Source organism: Coloeus monedula (genome assembly GCF_965178545.1).
Source record: "Coloeus monedula genome assembly, chromosome: 2".
Taxonomy (NCBI): domain Eukaryota; kingdom Metazoa; phylum Chordata; class Aves; order Passeriformes; family Corvidae; genus Coloeus; species Coloeus monedula.
This window is the reverse complement of record NC_138782.1, coordinates 57,670,829-57,691,664: the sequence shown is the minus strand read 5'-3', so window position 1 is coordinate 57,691,664 and position 20,836 is coordinate 57,670,829. Positions and strand designations below refer to the sequence as shown.

The 20,836-nt window shown below is 43.5% G+C and overlaps 1 protein-coding gene across 1 annotated transcript in view; it reads left to right on the top strand.

Annotated features, from left to right (window-relative positions):
- Positions 1-2,194: 2,194 nt before the first annotated feature.
- TMEM181 (transmembrane protein 181) overlaps positions 2,195-20,836 on the top strand; it is a gene marked incomplete at its 5' end in the record, with an annotated part of 36,752 nt that continues 18,110 nt past the window's right edge. Inside the window, 2 exon segments of the mRNA XM_082302742.1 lie at positions 2,195-2,325; positions 15,932-16,035. Of these exon segments, the coding sequence (XP_082158868.1) occupies positions 2,195-2,325; positions 15,932-16,035 (235 nt within the window).

Sequence of the window (20,836 nt, the reverse complement as noted above, 5' to 3'; positions counted from 1 at the left end):
TATTTCTTGTTTTGTCAATGTATTGAAGTGGTTTGGATACTCAAAATGCATTCTTGACCTTCTTAGAGTCTTCTGAGTGTTTAATATGGACCACAGAGGCAATATACAGTTGCTGAACATTTCTTCCCACAAGCTTTGCTATTCACAAGCCTAATTTTAATCCTGTAATATCTGGTATTTGTTACTTGAAACACTCTCTGGCTTTTTTGATAGCAGAAGTTGGTGGGTTAATATGTGGTCAGTGCTAACACCATCTCTGTGAGTAACCTGCAAGCCTGACTGGCAGCCTTCCACAGAAGGTGTGGAACCCTCTCATGGCATTCAAGGTGAAGGGAGACAGACACCACTGGAAGCCAGCCTGGATAATGTTCAGCACAACAAAGAGGGAACCACATTGCATCTCTGGAATGGTGCTGCTCTGGGCCCTCAAAAAACCAACTAACCAACCAGTAAATCAACAACAACAACAAAAAAATAGGGGTGTTTTTGGTTGGTTGGTTGGTTTGGGGTTTTTTTGAGAAATAAATGCAATAGAGGTCACTTAGTAGTAAGTAAACGGTAATCGGCTTTTAATCTTCCATTTTTTATTACTTTTCCATGCTGTCTGCATAATTCCCAGCAGTGAACACATTTTTACTCAGCTGAAGCCTTAAATGTTTTATTTCTTCCTTTTCGTAAAATATTTAAAGATCCCATTGATAATTCCCACCTCTTAGCCTGAGTGCTGGAAGCAGCATATTAATCACACATAACAAAGAATTTTAATTCTTGCTTCGAGGGAAAACATGGCTAAATCTTGATCCCTAATGAAATGTGTCCCGTGAAATAAACCATTCCAGGAAAATCCTACACGGCTACGTCAGCCGCGTGTGTGGTAGCAAGCAGGGTGCTGGCATGTTGTAACAGTCACAGAAGCACAGGGCACCTGCCGAGCCTGTCCCAGGGTTTCAAAGCAGCCATTCAGGAGCTGGTCAGGCTCTACCCTTGAGCTCTTTGCTCCTCAGCAACAGTCCTGAGGTTGTTAGAACCTTTGTCTCCAGATTAAATGTGCATATGGCTTTTATCCCGCTGCTATGTCTTCTCAAGCTTAGAAATATTCACAGGTAGGAAATAGGAATTCTTGGTCAGAGATGAACCTTCCTCTCCCTTTCTCCGCCACCTGCTGGGGAAGACAAATTGTCTGTCCCTCTCCCACTGCACCACCAGGAGTAACCTCTTGCCAGCACATATTTGTGAGAGATTAGTTTAAGCAAAAATGCATGTTCCAGTCTTAGTATGTGATAAAATACAGACTAAGGGCAAAGCTGGGAAATAACTCAGCCCAGCTTCCTCAAAGTCAACAGGGAAGATATTTACATGGGAGGAGCAGTACAGAAGACTTCTATATTTATACTTACTAGACACAATTATTGCATATCAATAGTAACGGGGTTTTTGCTTTTAATATGGATAGCACTGCCGTTAATTAGTAGAAATTAAGGGTTCAATTGATAGAATAATTTAAACGAGTTTAAATGTGAATTTGTTTATGAAGGAAAGTTCAATATGAATGAAGCTAACAGGGCGCTCTGCAAACTGATTAGAGTTCAGTTCAGATTTTCTACATTTAGGCAATGTAAACAGCGTCATTCTTAGTTTTGAACCATTTACAGTGTCGTGACCGTGAAAAGTGGATTTAGCATAGGATTTGTTTGACATATGTGCTACGTTAAAGAAAAGAGACAATAAATAAAACATTTATTTTACATAGAGCTGGTATGCTTTTGAGAACAAATCAGTTTTATTAAAAAAAAAAAAAAAAAAAGAGATGTTTTCGGCAGAGGCAGTGCGTACTCTTCGCTTACTTCCCGGCACCGGCCGCCCCTCTCCGTGGTGCTGAAGCGTCCCGCCGCCCCCGAGGGCGCGTCCTGCATCCACCGCCCCTGCATCCACCGCCCCTGCATCTCCCGCTGCTACATCCCCCATTCTTGCATCCTTCGTCCCTGCATCTCCCGCCCCTGCATCCGTGGCCCCTGCGTTCGCCCCCTTTCATCCCCCTTCCCTGCATCCCCCTCTCCTGCATCCGCTCCCCCCCGCATCCGCCGCCGCCGCTGCGGCTCCAGCACCGCCCCCACCCCGCGGCCGCGCAGCGCCGGGCGGGCTCCGGCGGGGCTCCATGGCGGAGCGCGGGGCCTGAGGCGGCGGCGTGGGCGGCATGGAGGCGGATTTCGCCGCCTTCGGGAGCCCGCTGTGCGGCGAGGTCAAGCGCTTCTGCAGGCGGGTGCGGGAGACCTACCGGGAGATCCAGGAGGACCTCACGCCCTACAAGGATGATCGCTACTACCGGTACTGCCGGGCGCGGCTCCGGCCGGGATCAGGGGCCGGCTCGGGGGGCGAGCGAGGGGTTGGGTGCCGGACATCGCACGAGGAGCGGCCGCCCGGCCCCGGGGCTGCTCCAGGCGAGCCCCGGATCCCGCACCCCGGCGCGGAGGGGCCGCCTGCTCCGCCTTGGGGATGTGCTTTGGCAGCGCCTGCCGGTCAGACAGCCCCACGCCTCTCCTCCTGCCCTCACCTATTAACATCTTCACACGGGCAATTTCCATCTGCGTCCCTCTGTGCTACGCCTTTTCCACTATCGTAGCAAGCGAGGGGGTTGCGTTCTAAAAGCAGCCGTGAAACAATCCTGGAACAGGATAGGAAGAGATGACGAAATGAGAGTGGTTAGCAAAGGTTGAAGTCAGAAGGGACAGATACACTGTGTGGGCTACACCCACACTTCTTCTGAGCCTTGCCCTGTCTGCTGTTTCGGTGACTGACCAGTGATGGCTGGAGAGTATGGATGGTTTGAGATTACACAAGGCCAGGAAGGACTCCAAAGGTCTTGGAGGCCTGGGTTATAAATGAAAAGAAATTTTGAATATGAGGAAGGTTCCAAAAAAGTAGACATCAGGAGAAACAGGTGCCAGGAAATATGCAGAGAATGGATGCTGTTCAGCCACACAAATACAAGTTGGGGAACAAACAGTTATATGACATTTTTGTAAAAGAAGGGTATGGAAATTGTAATCTTTTATAAAATAACCTCTTTCAACAATGATATTGTCTTATACATGTGAAGAAGGTAAATAGTTTTGGTTGCACAGCAGAAGCACGGTTCATAAGATCTGAGAATTACACCACCTACTTTAGTCAACACTTCAGATCTTAGTGCAAGCTATGTCCAGTTCTGGACACCACACTTCAAGGGCCTGCCAGTGGAAGAGAGGATAAGGACAGGGATATGGATAATCAAAAGTCTAGAAAACATAGCTTTGAGGAAAATTTGGGATTACTCCTCCAAAAGAACAAATATTGAAGTTGGAAGAATAGGAAATTCTGTAAAGAGAAACTTCCTGTTCCTATTGGACAAAACATTACAGAGTAATATTAATTGAAGCAATAAAAGTTCTTGTTAGACATCAAGAAAAAAAATCTGTATGGGAAGGATGGCAAAACACTACAAGAAAGGATTATCCAGAGAGACTCTAGCATTTCCATCATTGGAGGTTTTAAACACTTTTGACAAACACATGCCAAGGAAGTCTTAGATCTGGCAGATGCTCTCCTAAGACAGAGGGAAAGATGAGGTACCTTGTGAGGTCTCTGCCAGCTCTACTTTACCGTGTGTCTGGGCAGTCTGCTTCTGCACAGTACCCCAGCTGTTGTGCTTAAGTCATTTGACTTCAGTATGAGGTCTCTGTTTTTCCCAGTGAAGGGGCAGGTCCATTAGATTGAATTTGTCTCATTGTTTGCAACAGCAAAGACTACAGAGCTTGGAAACACTGCCTGACAGCTTGGCAGTGTCTAACACAATTGCAGTCTTTCCTGGCAAAGCAGTGGCTCATTGCACCTGAGCGTGGTGTGAGAAGCCATGGGAGAGGTGATAAGGAGTGATGGAAATGTACCTGTGTGCATCTGGCAGTGTGATGAGGAATTCTGGCACTAGAGTGGAGAAAGAGGGGAGACATTAACTTGTTGAATTAACAAATAAGAGGTCCTGGGAGAGGTATTTGTTCAGCTTTATTTCCAGAAGAAACTTGAGCTCTCCAAGGTAAAATGTTACTAATTCATTTTTATGACCATAAGAGTGTATGGAGGGACTTTCTGCATTGGAAAGAAAAGATGCTACCGGAGTGAATCCAATGAGCTCGCAGAGTTAGTGCTAGATTGCCTTTTCTTCAGTGACAATATTCCAAAGAGGTATCAACTGCAGGTGATGTAGAATGAAATGGAATAACATTGGACTCTTAGCATGGAAATAATATTTCCTGACTTACAAGTCATGCTAGTAATTCTCTGCATTCCCAAAATCTTAGCCTAAGTGACCTGGTGTAAAGTGAGTTTCTGTTACTGTCAGTGCATACCTGCTGTTCTGGCGAGTGTTTCCCTTCAGCACTATGGATGGATGTAGCAATGGCACCTGGTTTTTAGATTCCTGCTGTGGAGGAGGGTTTCTTGATGCTACCATGCATTCTTCTTACAGCCAACTCTCACTTATGGGAAGGAGAATTAGATGCTTGATCCTCTTGTCCCTCTTTGTTTTACTCAGGATGTTTGGTCACGTTATAAATAAGCACATTCAGGGATGTAATGGAGAGACTTACTGCTCTGACAGCAGAAGGAATTTTGGAAATTTGACCAAGGAAATGCTGTGTGGCATGTCTTTACTTCAAACCACGGAGGTTCTCTAAAATAATCAGGTTACTAAAAGCAAATAACATCTTGTACTAGACCAAAAAAAAGAAGAGATGGTAAAACCATATAAAAGCATCTGTTTTCCCTTTCACACACTGTATTCACAGATATGAGGCTATCAACCACTGCCAGCCTTAACTCTCCCCTCCTGCTGATGGAACAAAGCCACTGAGCTATCAGCTGGTGGCTTCCATTGCCCCAATCTAGTCTGTTAAGCAGTAGGGAAAGGGGGGCAGGGCCATGAGTTTACTCATCATCAGTATTTAAAAAAAAAATTGGCTGCTGCAATCTCACTTCTGATTTCTATAAGGACATCCTTCTCTGAGTGCCAACCAGAAAAGACAACACTGGAAAGCTTTGGAGCAGAGCTGATACAGAAATGGAAAACCATCAAGCAGTCAGTCCCCTCTGTGACCCTTGACTCAGGAGAGCTTGCTGTACGCTGGTGCTGTACCTGCTTATTCTCCATGAGAGGGGACTCAGTACAAGGGGATGACCTAGCTCAGAGATGGCTGATGGGGCTGTTATCCCAAGTAACTGTCCTCTTGTGGCATGCATGGCTGAGTAATTTCTGATTCAGCTCTGAGGCCATCCCAGTTTAGTGACATTTTTTGGTGATGTTTTCCTTTAATGCACAGTGGTCTTGAATATGTGGTCCAGCAGCTTTCTGTGAGCAGCCTGTTCTTTGGGCACAGGGCACAACTAAGGTTGGCAGACTCCTTGGCCATCCCAACTTACGTCATTCTCACTCTGCAGAGCCCCAGGGCACTCATTCACACTACAGAGATGGAGGGGGTGTCCACAAGTGAGTTTGCTCTTCCCAATAGCCCAGAACAGTCTGTACCTTGTGCCTCCTGGTGTAATTCCCCATGGGCAAGAGCTACTTCACTCATTCATCTGGGAGAGACTGAGAGATCAGGGCTAGCCATGGCTCAGCGCACTGATGAACCCCATCTGTCTAGGTTAGGGGTTCCCTTAGGCAGACACAGCACTACATGGTGTGCTTGTCAAAGAGACACTGTATTTACAGACTAGTGGGTGTGGTATTAAATAACCTCATTGGTAACCCAAACCCAAGGTTGGGCTGGACTCAGCGCACTGAAGATTAGTCTGTGGTACACCATGTAGTACTTGGAGCAGTAAATAAGCTCAGAGAAGGCAGAGGAAGAAAAAGTGTTACACTCTCCCATGGGTCGTGTGGACTGCCATAAAGCACATCAGATTTATTGCAGCAACTTCAGGACTGCTCTGTTTTGTATCTCTGAAAAATTGCTCCAAACAAGCCCCTTGAATGAACAGTTTGTTCATTTGCCTGGTGTCTCCCTCTCTCACTCCAATATGTTCCTTCCTCCTTTAGCATGCCTCCTGGCCAGGATGGCAGGGCAGGGAGAGCTGGTGGAGGGCTGGCAGATGATGACTGCCCTGCTTCTCTAGGCCATTTTGAGTAGATTGCTGACAGGAAAAGAGTTTAGTACCAATGTTACTAAAACACATTTTTATCTCTTTGACATGTTAGCAGTGAGATACCAAAGCTTACCAGAAGACACCAGTCTTCCCAAACAGCTGACCGATGTTTTTCATTGGGAATTTCAAAACTCTATTCACCTAGCTGATGTTGAAGAGTTCACCTTGCTGGAAACACTTTGATAGGAATTGAAGCGCCTACCTGGTAAGAGAGGAGAGATCAGGAGGGTGGCCAAATTGTGGTCTGACATCAGAGTTGCATAACTGCAAGTAACAACATGGCGTTCCTGAAAAATAAATTTCTAGGTTACTGAACACATCCCACCAGCCAATCAGCTTATACAGAGAAGCACAGTGTTGATGCTGAATTTAGTAATAATACCGAGAGACTGAGATAAATGACCTACAATCTGCCCTGCTTTAAACAAGGGATAAATTTTAAATTCCTGTCATGCAATAATGTCACTGTTGCACACAGGGAACGGCGAAAATCACGACATAAGTCCAGGTCAGATGATATGTCCAAAGTGACCTCGTTTAATCACCCGTACCCTTTATAGCATGGTTCACAGAAGAGAAATTACATGATTGGCCTATTGCCCCACCACCTCTCAAGGTGATAGGTTGAGCAGTAAGACACCCATTTCCAAATATTATTCTCACAAGACTGAAAACAATTCCACTGTCCTCACAACAACTTCCAGGTGTAGAAATGGTTTACATTCTCTCAAACTGTTGTCCATCCAGTTCTCATGAGAATGAAAGCTTTCACAGAGAAGCTGTGAGAAGCTGAATTTCTCTAACTGCTTTCTTATGAGAAAGAAAAGTTTCACAGGAAAATTCCTCTGCTAGCCCTTGCTAGCATCCACACAGTAATATGATATTTTGTACATCAAAAAGAAAAGACTATATGTAGGACATCACAAAAAGTACTTTTTAACTTGCAGCTTTAATTAATGCTTGATGTTACATAGACAATCTTCAAACCATGTAGAAAAATTTCATTGACTGCACTTCTGCCCCTTTGGCAAAAACACCAGAGAATAGCACATCATTTGACTCAGCAACTAAGAGAAGCTATTCATTTTTCCTTAGAGAACTAGTACCTGTGTGCTTCAGAGAAGAAACCTGAAGTTGCCAGAGAAGGCTGTTGTGATAAGTATACATTTCTTCCCACCTGAAAATCTTTCACCAGTGCTCAAAGTGCAAGTCTGTGAGAAGCCGTGGGGTCAACAAGACCTTGCTGGACATCCGCAGTCAAACTCCTGGAAGGCTCGTGCTGCTTCCAGCCTTGGCGGAGGCAGGATCTTCAGTGGCTGCTTTGAGCCACAGCTGGTACACTTCTCTTGTTCTTCCAGGGTCCTGGCGACTGGGGGCAGAAGCTGAATGACCCCAATGTGAAATATATAGCTAGGGCCAGAAGGCTTGAAACAGAGAAAGGAGGATGAGACCAACACTGTAGCTTCATGGATTGCTTTTTAGCTGACATAAGCAGGCTCTGTGACTGGGAGAAGCCATCCTAGCTCTCATTTCCCTGGTCACACATTTCTGCTCTCTTCCTCATCTGCCCACAATTAATCTTTTATCTTCACAGTGACTGAGCAACTGATTCTTGAGTGACTTTTAACTCAAATGATTTCCACTATTTGATTCACCAGTCTACTGCACCAACATTAGTGCTGGCAAAATTCAAAGAGCTCCAGCTAGAGAGAGGCTGGATTTCACCTGTTGTCACTGAAGCTGTAGGTGTGAGCCATGAAAGTAGAGCTTTAGTGCTAAGGTGGTCAGTGTAAGTAGAATCCCAGCTTAGCGAGCATTCAGCCTGCTTATTCATAGCTCGGTCTGCCTTCTCTTGCAAGTCTCAGTCATCACACACTGTCCAGCTCCTACAACAGATGAGGCAGACAGCAGCTTCTGGCACTATTTCATCTCAGAGCAGGTCAGACAAGGCACTGAGTGGTACCTTATTGGAAGAAGCAGAGTGAGACTGACTGACTCTGTGGAGAGAGAGGAGTTTCATAGTGCCTTCCCTCCAAGTGTTTAGTTTGTAAACTCAATGCCAAAATTTTCACAAAAAATAGCGTGCAATGTACATGTTTACAGTGTATTCACAACTCTTTGAAAGTTGGTAGATGGCAAAGAGAAATGTGGTCCCACGGCTAATTGAAGTGAGCTGGATTTCAAGCTCTGCCACCCACACAGTTCTCCAAGTGACTTTTGGCAAGGCTCCGTCTCTCTGTGCTTCAAATTTCCTACCTACTCAATGAGAAGAACATATTTTTGGTTTGGGGATAATAAATTCACATTAGTGAGACACCTGAGTGCCAGAGGGATTGGAGCAGGCCTCAGAACAGCTCAGTTGTGTGCACATAAATGGAAGTGTAACTGCAGAAGGTTGTAACTCTGCAACCGCACTTCCCAGAACACTGGGAATGCTCACAGATGTTGTAAGCATTCCGTCATTTTCTGGCCAGGGAGAACATGTTGGAGAAGCCTGAAGTGTGCTGAAAGCTACACAAGGCATGTCATAGTCATCCATGACCTAATGACTAAATTGTGGCTTGGCAGTGATAACTTGTTCTGAGCAGATGCAGTTTGTCCTTATCACTCAAAGCTTTATTTTCTTTCCCCCAGTTAATTCTTGTCTACGGTTTAAATTCTTGTTGATTTAAAATGCGTGGACACCTTTCTTCATCAATTGGTACTATGTATTTCTCAAGACAGCTATTTTTATGAGATTACTAAGTGATCATCAGTGCTCTAAATCACAGATGAGATAAATACCGGTATCAATGATTAAATTAATTCCCAGCATGTTTTGAGGTTCAGTGGTGTTACACAAGAGTCATCCTGGGTCCCACAGATCACAAGTAATGACATAACTGCCCACAGAGTACCGGAATAAAATGAATAATGTTATTAATCCTAAGTACTTTTTAAAAGGAAATGCAATAAGACCATCATATCATCTAAGTAAGCTTTTAATGAAAGTATTTAATTGTTGAAGATATAATTTTTAAATTATATGTTGAGTGATCTATCTGAACATTTCTGGGGTCATCCCGAAGTGGCTCTGCTGTATATGACAAACCCCAAAGCCAGGCAATTACTCTGAATTTCATTCAACTACACATCAGATATTCCCACGTTTTAGTTACTGCAGTGCTGACTTTCTGTGAGCACATGTTAGAGCTATCAAAAATTCGTACAAAATATAGTTTGGCTAACCCCTATACCTGCCTATTCTTTATCATCACTACCCAGTGGATCAGTTGACAAATCTTTGTTGCCCAGTCTTCAGACATTTAACAGAAAATCAGAACAGAAATCCAACTTTATCCTAACGTTATGCAAGAATAAAACACTGTTAGGTATGAACTAGAGAGTTGTATTAAGTAGTGTGTTTAAAGTAGTTGCTTACTCCTGGGATTTAATTTCTCTTGCTCGTGAGCTGACTGAATTCTCTGCAAACATAATACATCAATCACATCCCTTGAATACCACAAAGCTATGTGCAGGTGACTGCAGTGACAGCATTTTAATTCCACTGAAAGAGCTGGTAAACAAAACCATTTACAACCCAGGCGGCACTAAACATGGGTGTGTTCGGCATGGATGAGTCACATTGGGCCTTTTGCCTGTAACAGATGGGTTTAGATTGAATTCAGAACCACTTTTCTGTCCTAAGTATTTTCTGTTTATATAGTTAAATTTCCCTCTTCTACCTGTGGTTGCTACTACTACAGCACAAGCTGAAAAAGCACACTGGAAATGGGGGAAATACTGCTGTTATCCCCACACAATGACACATTTGGCTTCATAACCAACAGTATGAAGTTCAACAAGACCAGGTGCTGGGTCCTACACTTTGGCCAGAACTCCATGCAGTGCTACAGGCTGGGAGAGGAGTAGTTGGGAAGTGGCTCAGTGGGAAAGGACCTGTGGATGCTGGTCAGCAGCTGAACATGAGCCAGCTGTGCCCAGGTGGCCAAGAAAGACAATGGCATCCTGGCCTGTATCAGCAGTAGTGTGGCCAGCAGGACCAGGGCAGTGATTGTCCCCCTGTACTCGGCCCTGGTGAGGCCGTACATCAAGTGCTGTGCCCAGTTCTGGGCCCCTCACTACAGGAGGGACATTGAGGGGCTGGGGTGTGTCCAGAGAAGGGACATGGAGCTGGGGAAGGGTCTGGAGCACGGGTCTGATGAGGAGCAGCTGAGGAAGTGTGGGGGGGTGTTTAGCCTGGAGAAAAGGAGGCTCACGGGAGACCTTATTGCTCTCTACAACCACCAGAAAGGAGGCTGGAGCCAGGTGGGGATTGGTCTCTTCTCCCAGGGAACCAGTGACAGGACAAGAGGAAATTGCTTCAAGCTGAGCCAGAGGAGGTTCACGTTGGACATTAGAAGGAATTTTTTCACAGAAAGGGTGATTAGACATTGGAACAGGCTGTCCAAGGAGGTGGTGGAGTCACCATCTTTGAAAGTGTTTAAGGAAAGACTGACGTGGCACTCGGTGCCATGGTATAGTTGACAAGGCGGTGTCAGGTCATAGGTTGGACTCGATGATCTTGCAGGTCTTTTCCAACCTAACTGGTTCCGTGATTCTGTGTTACTGTGATTCTGAACACGCAGAGCCCGCCAGGGCAGGACCAGTCATGTGCTGGCGCTGCAAGGTGGCTCTCCAAAGATAAGGTGGTGCCGTATCGCACTCCCTCCCGAGGAGTCTCTCCCGGTCCCCCTCCCGCCGCCCATAGCCGAGCGCGGGCGCGTGGCCCTTCGGGCTCGCCGTAGCTTCCCCGCCCCCGCCTCAGCTCCCCCGCGGCCGGGGCGCGGCGGGGCCCGTGACGTGTCTGGGGCCGCGTGGCGGCCGCGCGGTGACGCACGCGGAAGGCGTCGCGAGGCGCCGGCGGCGGCTGTGCCACGGCAGCGGCGGCGCGCGGAGGAGGTGTCGGCACTGCGCGTGCGGCGCCGCGATGGAGCCGTGAGTGGGGGCGGGGAGCAGCGGCGGGCGCGGGGGGCGCCGCGAGCCTGAGGGGCGCCGCGAGCCTGAGGGGCGCCGCGAGCCTGAGGGTCCGGGTCTGGGTCCGGGTCCGGGTCCGGGTCCGGGTGAAGAAACTCCTTCCTCGGAGGGAGGAGCTGAGTGTTGTCATTCACAGAATCACAGAATGGGCGAAGCTGGAAGGGACCACAGTCAGTGGCCGTCTGGTCCAACCTGCCTGCTCAAGCAGGGTCAGTCCCAGAGCACAAGGCACAGGATTGTGTCCAGACAGGTCTTGAATATCTCCAGGGAGAGAGACTCCCCAGTCTCTTTGGGCAATCTGAATCTAATTCAGTTTATACACGTTATCCTCGTTAAGGAAATCAGCCCATTGAGGGTTAAGTGAATGTTTCTGAGGCTGTGGTTCGCCACTCAGAAGCCCGAGTGGTGACGGCCCTTTTCTTTAGAGGAACCCTGTAAGTTTCCCTTTCCTATGGTGGATAAAACCTCCCCCGCCCCCGGTATGTCCACTCTCAGATTGTTTGTTAAAAGAAAAAGAAAAACTTGTTTTCCCGGATATCTCTTTGCATGGATAGAGCCATAGCCGTGACTAATTATTCAGACTTAAATGAATACAACAAACTGGAACTAAAAAAAAAAAAAAAAAAAAAAAAAAAAAAAAAAAAAAAAAAAAAAAGCCAAACCCAGCCCGTGCATACATATAAAGGTAAAGCATGGCCATGGTTATCTGTCAGTTGTCATATAGCAGTTCTGTATAGTGCTGACAATGTTAATTTTATGCCTCTTTTTATGTAGTCATGTGCTGCCTCATTAGCTATTAACCGTTGTGGAATACATCTGCAAGAAGAAATTCAAGGTCTTCTGAGGGACACCGAAGCAAGCAATGTCTTTAAACCATGAGCAAGTGCAGGGTGTATGGATAGACCCCAGTACTGTGAACGTAGGTAGCATACGTAATCATTCAAATCAAAGTGGGTTTGATGGTTCTATTTGCGAGTGAGCCTAAAATAGAGAAGAGCAGTTGGAGGCAGAGATGTTGAGGCTAGGATTTTAGAAAAACTGCTGTGCCTAAAAGCGAGTTATTTCTGATTTTAATATCAACTGTGCCTACCTACTGCTTAATCTCAGTTTTGCCACAGCTTTCTCTTCTTTAAAGTCAGTCTTAAGTGAAAACTATTGTATAACAGGGTCTGTTTTTCATGATGGTCTTCATTAAAGACTTTCTTGTACAGTCAGGAGAAGTGATTTGAAGATGAGGAATATCCTGAGAAACATTTTGCTAAACCATTTGAGACAAAACTTTACTCCAAGAGCAAAATGTAACTCACCTTTGCATGTCATGTATGAATGGCTACTGAAAGAGTGCAGTTGTTATGAGTGTGCATTTCCAAATTTCACTCTGCCACGGGTTGCACTAGTGCAGTTTAGTTTTTATTGACTGCTATTTGAGATGTCTAAGTATAACATTTCTTTGTTTGTATCTTAGTGCTTTCTCCTCTTTTGCAGTCAGTTTCAGACATAAGTTAATTATAAACAGCTCTGAATTAGGATAAAGTTGAGTATAGGTGGTTAAAGCTGCCTGAAAGAGCTGCAGACACTTGGATGGCTAGTCCTGAGCGTTTGACTGCTGTGGTTGGGCTGATTAAAGCATCTTCTGCTGGTAAAGCAAAGCGCAGTTCTTTACTTGTTTGAACAGGTGCTTCCAGAGGGAGGAACCTTTTAAAATTTTCTCGTAAATGTGTTTCCAACATTTCATGCTTTATTGGGCCGTTCAAGTGTAAGAAAGAAGCTGTCAGTGGGGGATCACCAACTTGCACTTATGTATATTCATAAACTTTATATAATCTCTTTCCCAAAGGCAGGTGTTAAACAATGAACTTATGGGAAGGTGATTTTATCTGCTTTGTATGTCAGCTGGTGATAGGTGCAACAAGACACTTAAATCTACACAAGAAAGTTCTGCGACTGCGGCGAGGGGCAATGAAGCATGATAAAAATGCTATAAATTGTTGTTTGCCCTCTTGAGAAATGTAGTAAAGATTTGGCTGAGTTCTTACATTTGCTGTTAATAAAAGTGTCCATGTTGCCTTACTGACCTCTAAAGCAGCACATTTAGTCGGTGGCTTAAGTGAGACTTGAGGAGTACAGGTATGTATGAAAGGAAAACACGGGGTATGTCCCTCCTCTCTGTGTCTCCAGTCTGTGTTAGGTACCAGCATCCCTGTTGGTAGGTAGGTGTACACCTACCCATTCTGACTTCCAGGTGTTGCACCATCTGGAGAGCAGCTGGAATAAAGAATGAGCCAGTGTCTGGAACATGTTTCTTCAAAAGCTCACAAGCACACATACTCTGGCTTATGAGTAAATCAAGGTGCTAATTGCCAGTGGTTGTAATACTCTGTTGGCTGGGTGGGGAACTGGTGACTGTCCTGTAAGGAGTGTGGAGAGGGAGCTGCTTTTCATGTTCACATCATGCATTTTGAAGTGTCTGCAAAAACTTTGAAATTAGAAAACTTACCAAAAGAACCAAGAGCATGCACAGCAAGTCAGAAGTATCCTACATCAGTCTGTAGCTGTCAAGTGGATGTCCAAATACACTTGTGCTGTTCTGAACAGCTTATATGTTATGCTTTACTGCAAACATGATACTCTTCCAGTTGTCAGCTATGCTCGACCCATGGACTTCCCTGTGTTGTGAGATCCTCAGTATGTGCTCTGCCATGAAGCATGTGGTATCCACTTGAACTCTTATAGTTAATTTAGGCGTGTCAACATTTTATGTACTGTTTTTATAATCAAGGATTTTCTTGTTAAGATTAATACTTAGGTATCTCAAGATAGTATCCCATACTTGGTGTACTTCGGTAAACAGGTCATCTGTGGAACTGAAGGAGCCCTGGAGCTGGTAGAACAATGCACCTTAGTTATTTTTGTACTAGTACAGATTTAATAGCTTTCACATGGTTTAAAGGCATGAAGGCTGGGGTTTTAAGATATTGATTTAAGAAAAAGACTGCAGTTATATCCGTGCTAAAGTTGTGCAGACAAGTTCTGGTTTGAAATGCCTGTCTTAATTGGTGTTTTTAAAAGTCAAAATCATATTTGTCTGTGAGGCTTCTGTGCAATGATCTCTGACGGAGATCTGACACTGCTTCTGTGGTAATTACTTGGTAGTGTCATGTATGATTTGGCTTTTCTGGCTGTAAAATCAGCTGTTCTGACATCTAGACTGATGCAGAGTTTCTGCTGTGTGTAAAGATGTATGGCAAGTATTTTGCAGGTGCTCTGCCTGGAGTTCTGTACGGCCAGTTTGTGCAGACTGGTAACATTTGCCGTTACTTGCTTGCAGTTCTCATTACTTCTATGGGGTTTCCCCCCTTTCCCACCTCCTTTGCGTGTTAATAAATTAAGATTTGGATCTCTCAAACTTTACAGTGAAGGAATAATGTAATTTTTTTTTTTTTTGTTAGTGCTTCATTTGGAGAGAATGTAGTGATTCTCAAAGAAAACAAAGGCTGTTATTATTAAATCCTTGTACTGGTTTAAAGTGAATTGTTTGCTTTGCTTTTAAGGGCTGCCATGCATGCAGCATGTGGTACCTGGTCCCAGGGCTCAGGCTGGGCTTATGGGAAGAATTTCACCACCTTTTCTGCAATTCTTTGCTAATGTGGTGAACCAGTAAGAGCACCATTCAGCTGGCAAAAAGAAGTTGTTTTATTCCAAGCTAAAAGGGAGCACTGTCATTAAAGTCTTACAGTTTCATTTCTTGCCATGGTGCTCATAAACCCCATCAGCCCCCCGGTCCTACAGCTTTCCCATATAAACTGTACAGATTCCTGTGATCATACCTACTGGAACAGCAGTAGAAAGCCAGGTATATAGTGGCTCAGTTCTGGTGTAACTCAAGAATTTTTTGAATTATGTGTTTAACAAAAAGGAAGATACAGGAGGGATACCTTATCTAGGATTTATTATTTGATCATATTTCCCTTAGGCTAACAGAACTGGATGTTACCTGTTCTCCAGGGAATGCAATTGGTATTTTGAATATACCCTGCCCTCCCCCCCTTCCATTTTGTCTTTAACCTAATGATAACCACCAAAGCATAGTGCAAGAGATGACATTGTTTGTATGTGTATTTGTATTTTAGGTGTCCAATAGTAAACTTAAGTTCAGGTTTCTATTTCCCAAGCTTTGGTGGAGCTCAGACAAGAATTCAAAGCCTGAGCATGCACATCTAGCAGACCTGGAGTTCTGCCCTACTCCTTGTTAGGGATGATCCTGCAGGGGTGAAGTATATTTATGGGGTATAGACAGCTCTTCAAGATCCTGTGCAGGTAACTGGGTTCTTAGTGATGTCTGTCCCTTTAAATTAAGCTGTCATTGCAAGAGACATAGTGTCTTGGATGTTTAAATTATTTTATTTAATTATGTACGAAATAACAAAACCACAACTTTTTCTCTCTCTAACAAATGTTTTCTATTGCTCAAGTCTTAGGACAATAGAAAACCCTAGCATAAAAAGAATGGGCAAAATTCATACATTGTGGAGCACAGATATGTGTGCACATATATATGTTTAATAATTCGTGTTGTTATCCTTGCTCTATGAAGCAGCATTAATATTATTTTTCTTAGTGTTACATGTTACCTCAGAGTTTGGTTTAATTTTCTTTGTTGAAGAATGAATGGGGTCTATTTTCTGACCCTTTAGAAATATGACCGACACTAATTCTGTGGTTCTTTTGCTTCCTGTAGGCTGGCCCCGATGCGATTGTATACACTGTCCAAAAGGCATTTTGTTTTGGTCTTTGTAGTATTCTTTATTTGTTTTGGACTGACAGTCTTCATAGGAATAGCAGGTAAGGATGTTCTCTTTTTAAAAGATTACAGTTCTCCTACATTTTGTCTAAACCTGTTGGTATTTATGGATGTATTTAAGTGCTAATGAGCTTACTGCTCCTGAGATGTCTGAGCAAGGGACAGGGAAGTGTTTCTTCCATCTCGCTTTTTCATGGGAGTACTACCTACAAAGACTTAGCATTTGCAACTGCTTTGCAGGGGAGAGTCAGTAAAATGAAACAAAACAGCTTCATTGTAACATAATTTTTCAGCAGACTGCTACATTAATTCTTTGTATTTCTGTCTGTAAAGTGGTGGTGCTAGTTCTTAATTTCCTGTGAGGACACTGGTAACTGTTCGTAAAGCCTTCTAAATGTTTGGGTGATAAATGCCACAGAAATACAAAATATTTTAGTGTAAAAATACGAACTTCACTTGTTAAATGTGTGAGCTTAGGTCTCTGGTTTCGAAGATCTTTGAAGGGTCCTGATGTGACCTGGGAGGCTAAGCAGTTAGTGCCTGGGTGCTTTGCCTGGAGATCAGAGAGATTTGTGGTAGTCTGGTCAACAAAGACGCAGTATCACTAGGGAGTTGAAAAGCAAGGGAGCCCTCTTTCTTTCATGCCAGAGAGCTTTTCCAGGGCTAAAACATTCTTGAAAAATAAGTCAGTGTGCTGCCATGGCAGTGTTAAATATACTAATATTGTGCTGTCAGTAGAGCTTTATCAATACAGAAATGACAGACAGGTAGAGGGGAAGGGAGGGACTGCTAGTGATTCCTTAGGTTTTAATTTTTATATTTTTCAAATCCGTACTGCCTAGTGTGTAACTCTGAAGTTTCTTGTGGCCTGCTAGCTACTGTTCTCTCATGCTGGTTAGACATAACAAGGCTCTCCAAGCTTGCTTTCCAAGGACACCCAGATTGTCCTAGGCCCAAAATGTGTGAACCAACGTTGTAAGAAGGGGAGTAAACTTGGGGAAATTACATCATTAACCGAAGTTGTAATTGGAAAATTGATCCTGATATGCAAATGGACCAAACTTACAAAAGTGTGAAGAACTCGTGACTCAGGATGCATTTTGGGTGGAGCCTTTTGACTGCCCGAGGTGTGCCTTTGAAGGCCCTTCAAATAAGTACCTTTGTTCCCTTATTCTTGTCTAGTCTCTGTTTTTAGGTGGCCATCTCAGGCATCACTAGTCAGTAAGCAACCCGCTCCCTATATAAGAATTACTTTAGGTTGTTATCATCTTCCCCTATTTGCTGCTGACTTCCACATCACCCAGCATGTCCAGTGTGTTCTCCTGTGCCCCTCTCTGACACTTTTTGACCTGTCTGTTGGGTTGTCTCTACCTCTGCCCTGTCCTTCACCTCCTTTAGAGGGAGAAGGGCTGCCCAGGCCTGGGAGCCATCCAGTCCTGCCGGCCTTGGAAAGAAGAGCAGATTAATTGGAGACAGCTGTTTGGGCTTTTTGTGCCCATCTGTGCCTTGTAGGGAATAGATTTTTCATAATAGCCTTAAATAATAAAATTTGTCTGTGAAATAAAACCTTCTTTCCTGCTGTTTGATTTATTATAGCAGCTGAAGGCCTAAATATGCTTTCAGTTCATAAAGGTTAACTGCTGATATTCCTGTGACTTGCTGAAGGATGCTGAAGGGCATTATTTGGCCCCTAAAATACTGCATAAACACATTTGCAAAAGCACATTTTATATGAATGATAAAGGGAAAAAAAGGAATTATTTACTTTAGTGTAATTTGGCTATTTGGCTTTAAAATTGAACCATATTTGTAGTTGTGTACTTATACTGCCAGGCTGCAAGAAATTAAAGAAAGTTGTTTTATGTAAGACTAGGCAAAAAGCAATGCTCCTGGAAGACAAAACTGAGTGTTTTGTTCTTAATCAGTAGCAGAACCTGAACTGGCATGGCTGTGGGATTCTCTTCCTTGTAAGATTGGTCTGCTGGATAGTTTGGCTGACATAATTCATTATAACTTAAATATTTTTAAAAGAATGCTGTTTACCTTGGGAGGAGACTCACAGAACAATTACTGTGATATTCCTCGTGGCTTTTCTTGACAGCTGCTTGCTTCCTGTGAATAGAAGGAGGGGCCCTAACAACAGAATGCTCCCTCATTAAAGGGTACAGTCTGAGAAAAGTTCACCAAACCCGCTAAGTAAATGCAAGTGTGGGAGATACCCCCATATTTTCTGTGCTACCTGAATATGCCACTGACCACACTCAACATCTCTACTTGTAGTTCGGGAAGCCTGGCAGAAATCTTGCTTTTCATCTGAGAAATAAAGACAGTTCTTGTAAGCCAAGACAGACAGACTTGTTTGGTCTTTTTTCCAAGTTGCACTCACTTTCTTTCCTTTTTCCCAATGGGTCTGTGTTATCTTTGGGGTGAGACAAGTGCAAAGGAAATCCAAGGTGCAGAACTCATTTTCTGTAGCTGTGCAGTTCATCACCTCAGGGTGGTTCTTTGCCTTTGTCTGTGATTCTGTTAAGTGAGCAAGACTAAAAGAAAAACAATAACTATTTAAATGAGTCTTCATTTGTTAGTAAGACAGCCACAGCATCATTTTGGTCAGTTGCTTTAAAAAGCTTTTATATATCATTTGCTGGAGAAGCAGCAGTTATAGCACTAGAACTTCATTATTTGCTTGGTTGTTGTCCTTAAAAATTTGACTGTGATTTCTCTGTTCCAGTATTGGTTCCTATCTTCCGATTAAAAAAAAAAACCAACCTTAAAAAAGGCTAATTCTGTTTGTTTTGTCAAGACTTAATTACTGACGTGATGGCTCACCAACTGTGAACACCTACTGAAACTCAATTATGCTTTTAAAACAAAAAATACCTTTCAAAAATCTGGTTTATATGTACTTGAGAACTGAAAAGTTCAATGATACAGAACTGATTTTGTAGGGGGTGGCTATTGGTGATGTTGCACTGCAATTCTAATATGAAATTCTGTCTGTGATGGCTGAAATTCTTAATTTTTCCTTTTAAGTCTGTAAGATGGTTAATATTGTTATTAGAGCGGTTGCAGGAGCCCAAGCAGTGCTGCACGTTTAGAGCTCTCATGACAGCTAACCTAAAATACTTCTTGCACAGTGATCCCATGTTGCTCATTTATAAACTTCCTTTTTTTCCATTGTTTCTCCGTAGTGACTTTGAAGTTTTTGTTTTTTGTGAGAAACTGCTTTTCTTGCATAATTTTTGTAATACTGAGTTTGTGATTGAAAGAGCATATTTTGAGGATTAATAAATTCCGTTAAATTACCAGACCAAATATATACAGGGAGAGACCATTTGGACAGAGGGATCTTACTGGCCCAAATACAGGTGTTTATGTCCTGCTCATGTCAGGAGAAATTGCTTATACAGCTTCCATGCAGTTATCCTGCTATACATCATCTCTGTGTGTTCACAACCTGCTGTATAGTCACAGATCTTTGCCTACTCTTCCCTGTCACTTTCCTGGTTTAGTCCTTTCATGTTTTGTGTACATAAAAACATGTGTGCATTCTTCTCCTCAGTACCGCATGCTCCTGCATATCAAAAAGGAAATTGGACCTCTGTCTGGAACCACTTTATCAGGGGAATACACACAAGATGGGGCTTTCCTCAGAGGTGCATGATGATAGGGGGAAAGGCAACACAAGCTGGAAGACAAGAAATTCCAGTTAGATATTAGGAAATTTTTCTCACTATAATGGTGGTTAAATACTGGAACAGGTTTCCCAGACAGGTTGTGGGAGTCTCTGTCCTTAAAGATGTTAGAGACTTCACTGGACATGGCCCTCAGCAACCTGATCAAATTAAACAAGGGTGTGAACTAGATGTCCTCTGTATGTCTCTTCTAACATAAATTATGATTTTATTGCTTCCCCTTTACTGCATACAGTAGGGTGTGAGTGGATGTGTTGGTCAGTACATGCTAAGTGTGTGTGTGTGTCCATATCCAGAGTGATTGGAGGAGTGGTTGCAGAAAAGGTCTGATATCCAGCTGAGCATCTCTGACTACAACTGGACATGAAATTATTTATTAAATAGATTGTCTGCTGCAGGAGAAATTGCTTACACAGCTTCCATGCAGTTTTCTTTATTGATGTGATGATACACATAATATATGATAGCCCAGTTTTCTGTAGAAAAGGAGGGGGCCAATCTGAGTAAATTGAGAATTGTTGCTAAACAAACATGTGATACCTTGGCTTAAACAGACCAATGCAATGAAAATCCATCATTAGTCAGAAAGTGCTGTTACTGTGATTGTATAGGCAAGTACTACACGTATTTAAAAAGGCTTTAGCATCATGCACCAAATACAATGGGATGCATTTGCCCTGGTACCTGAGCCTTGAGTGCAGCGCATTACGGACACTGTGCTCCGTGTAAGCCAGGTAGTGGTAACAGTTTGGCCATGGAAAATTTGTACTACTATTTAACGTGCAGTTTTTTCAGGTGTTTTCTGCAGTCCTTGTTGACCTTTGAGTTGCTGTAACAACAGAACCACTGGTGCTTAGCTAGCTTTTTCTGTAGCTGAGTGCTTTCATGACTGCATTCCCATAAAAACCTTGGGATATATGTATATAAATACTGTGTGGTTTGTTGTAGTAGTTTAGAGTACACATTCAGGGCTTCCGACATGGAGTTCTTGATTTATAATTTACTTCCAATTTAATCATTCCTAGAAATACTATGGCAGAGATGCTTAAAGGAACATGCAGGTCAGATTTATAAATTATATTGAAATATCCAAGCGCTTTACCCTTTATCCGAAACATCTGAAAAGTGGAATACTGTTTACCTGCTT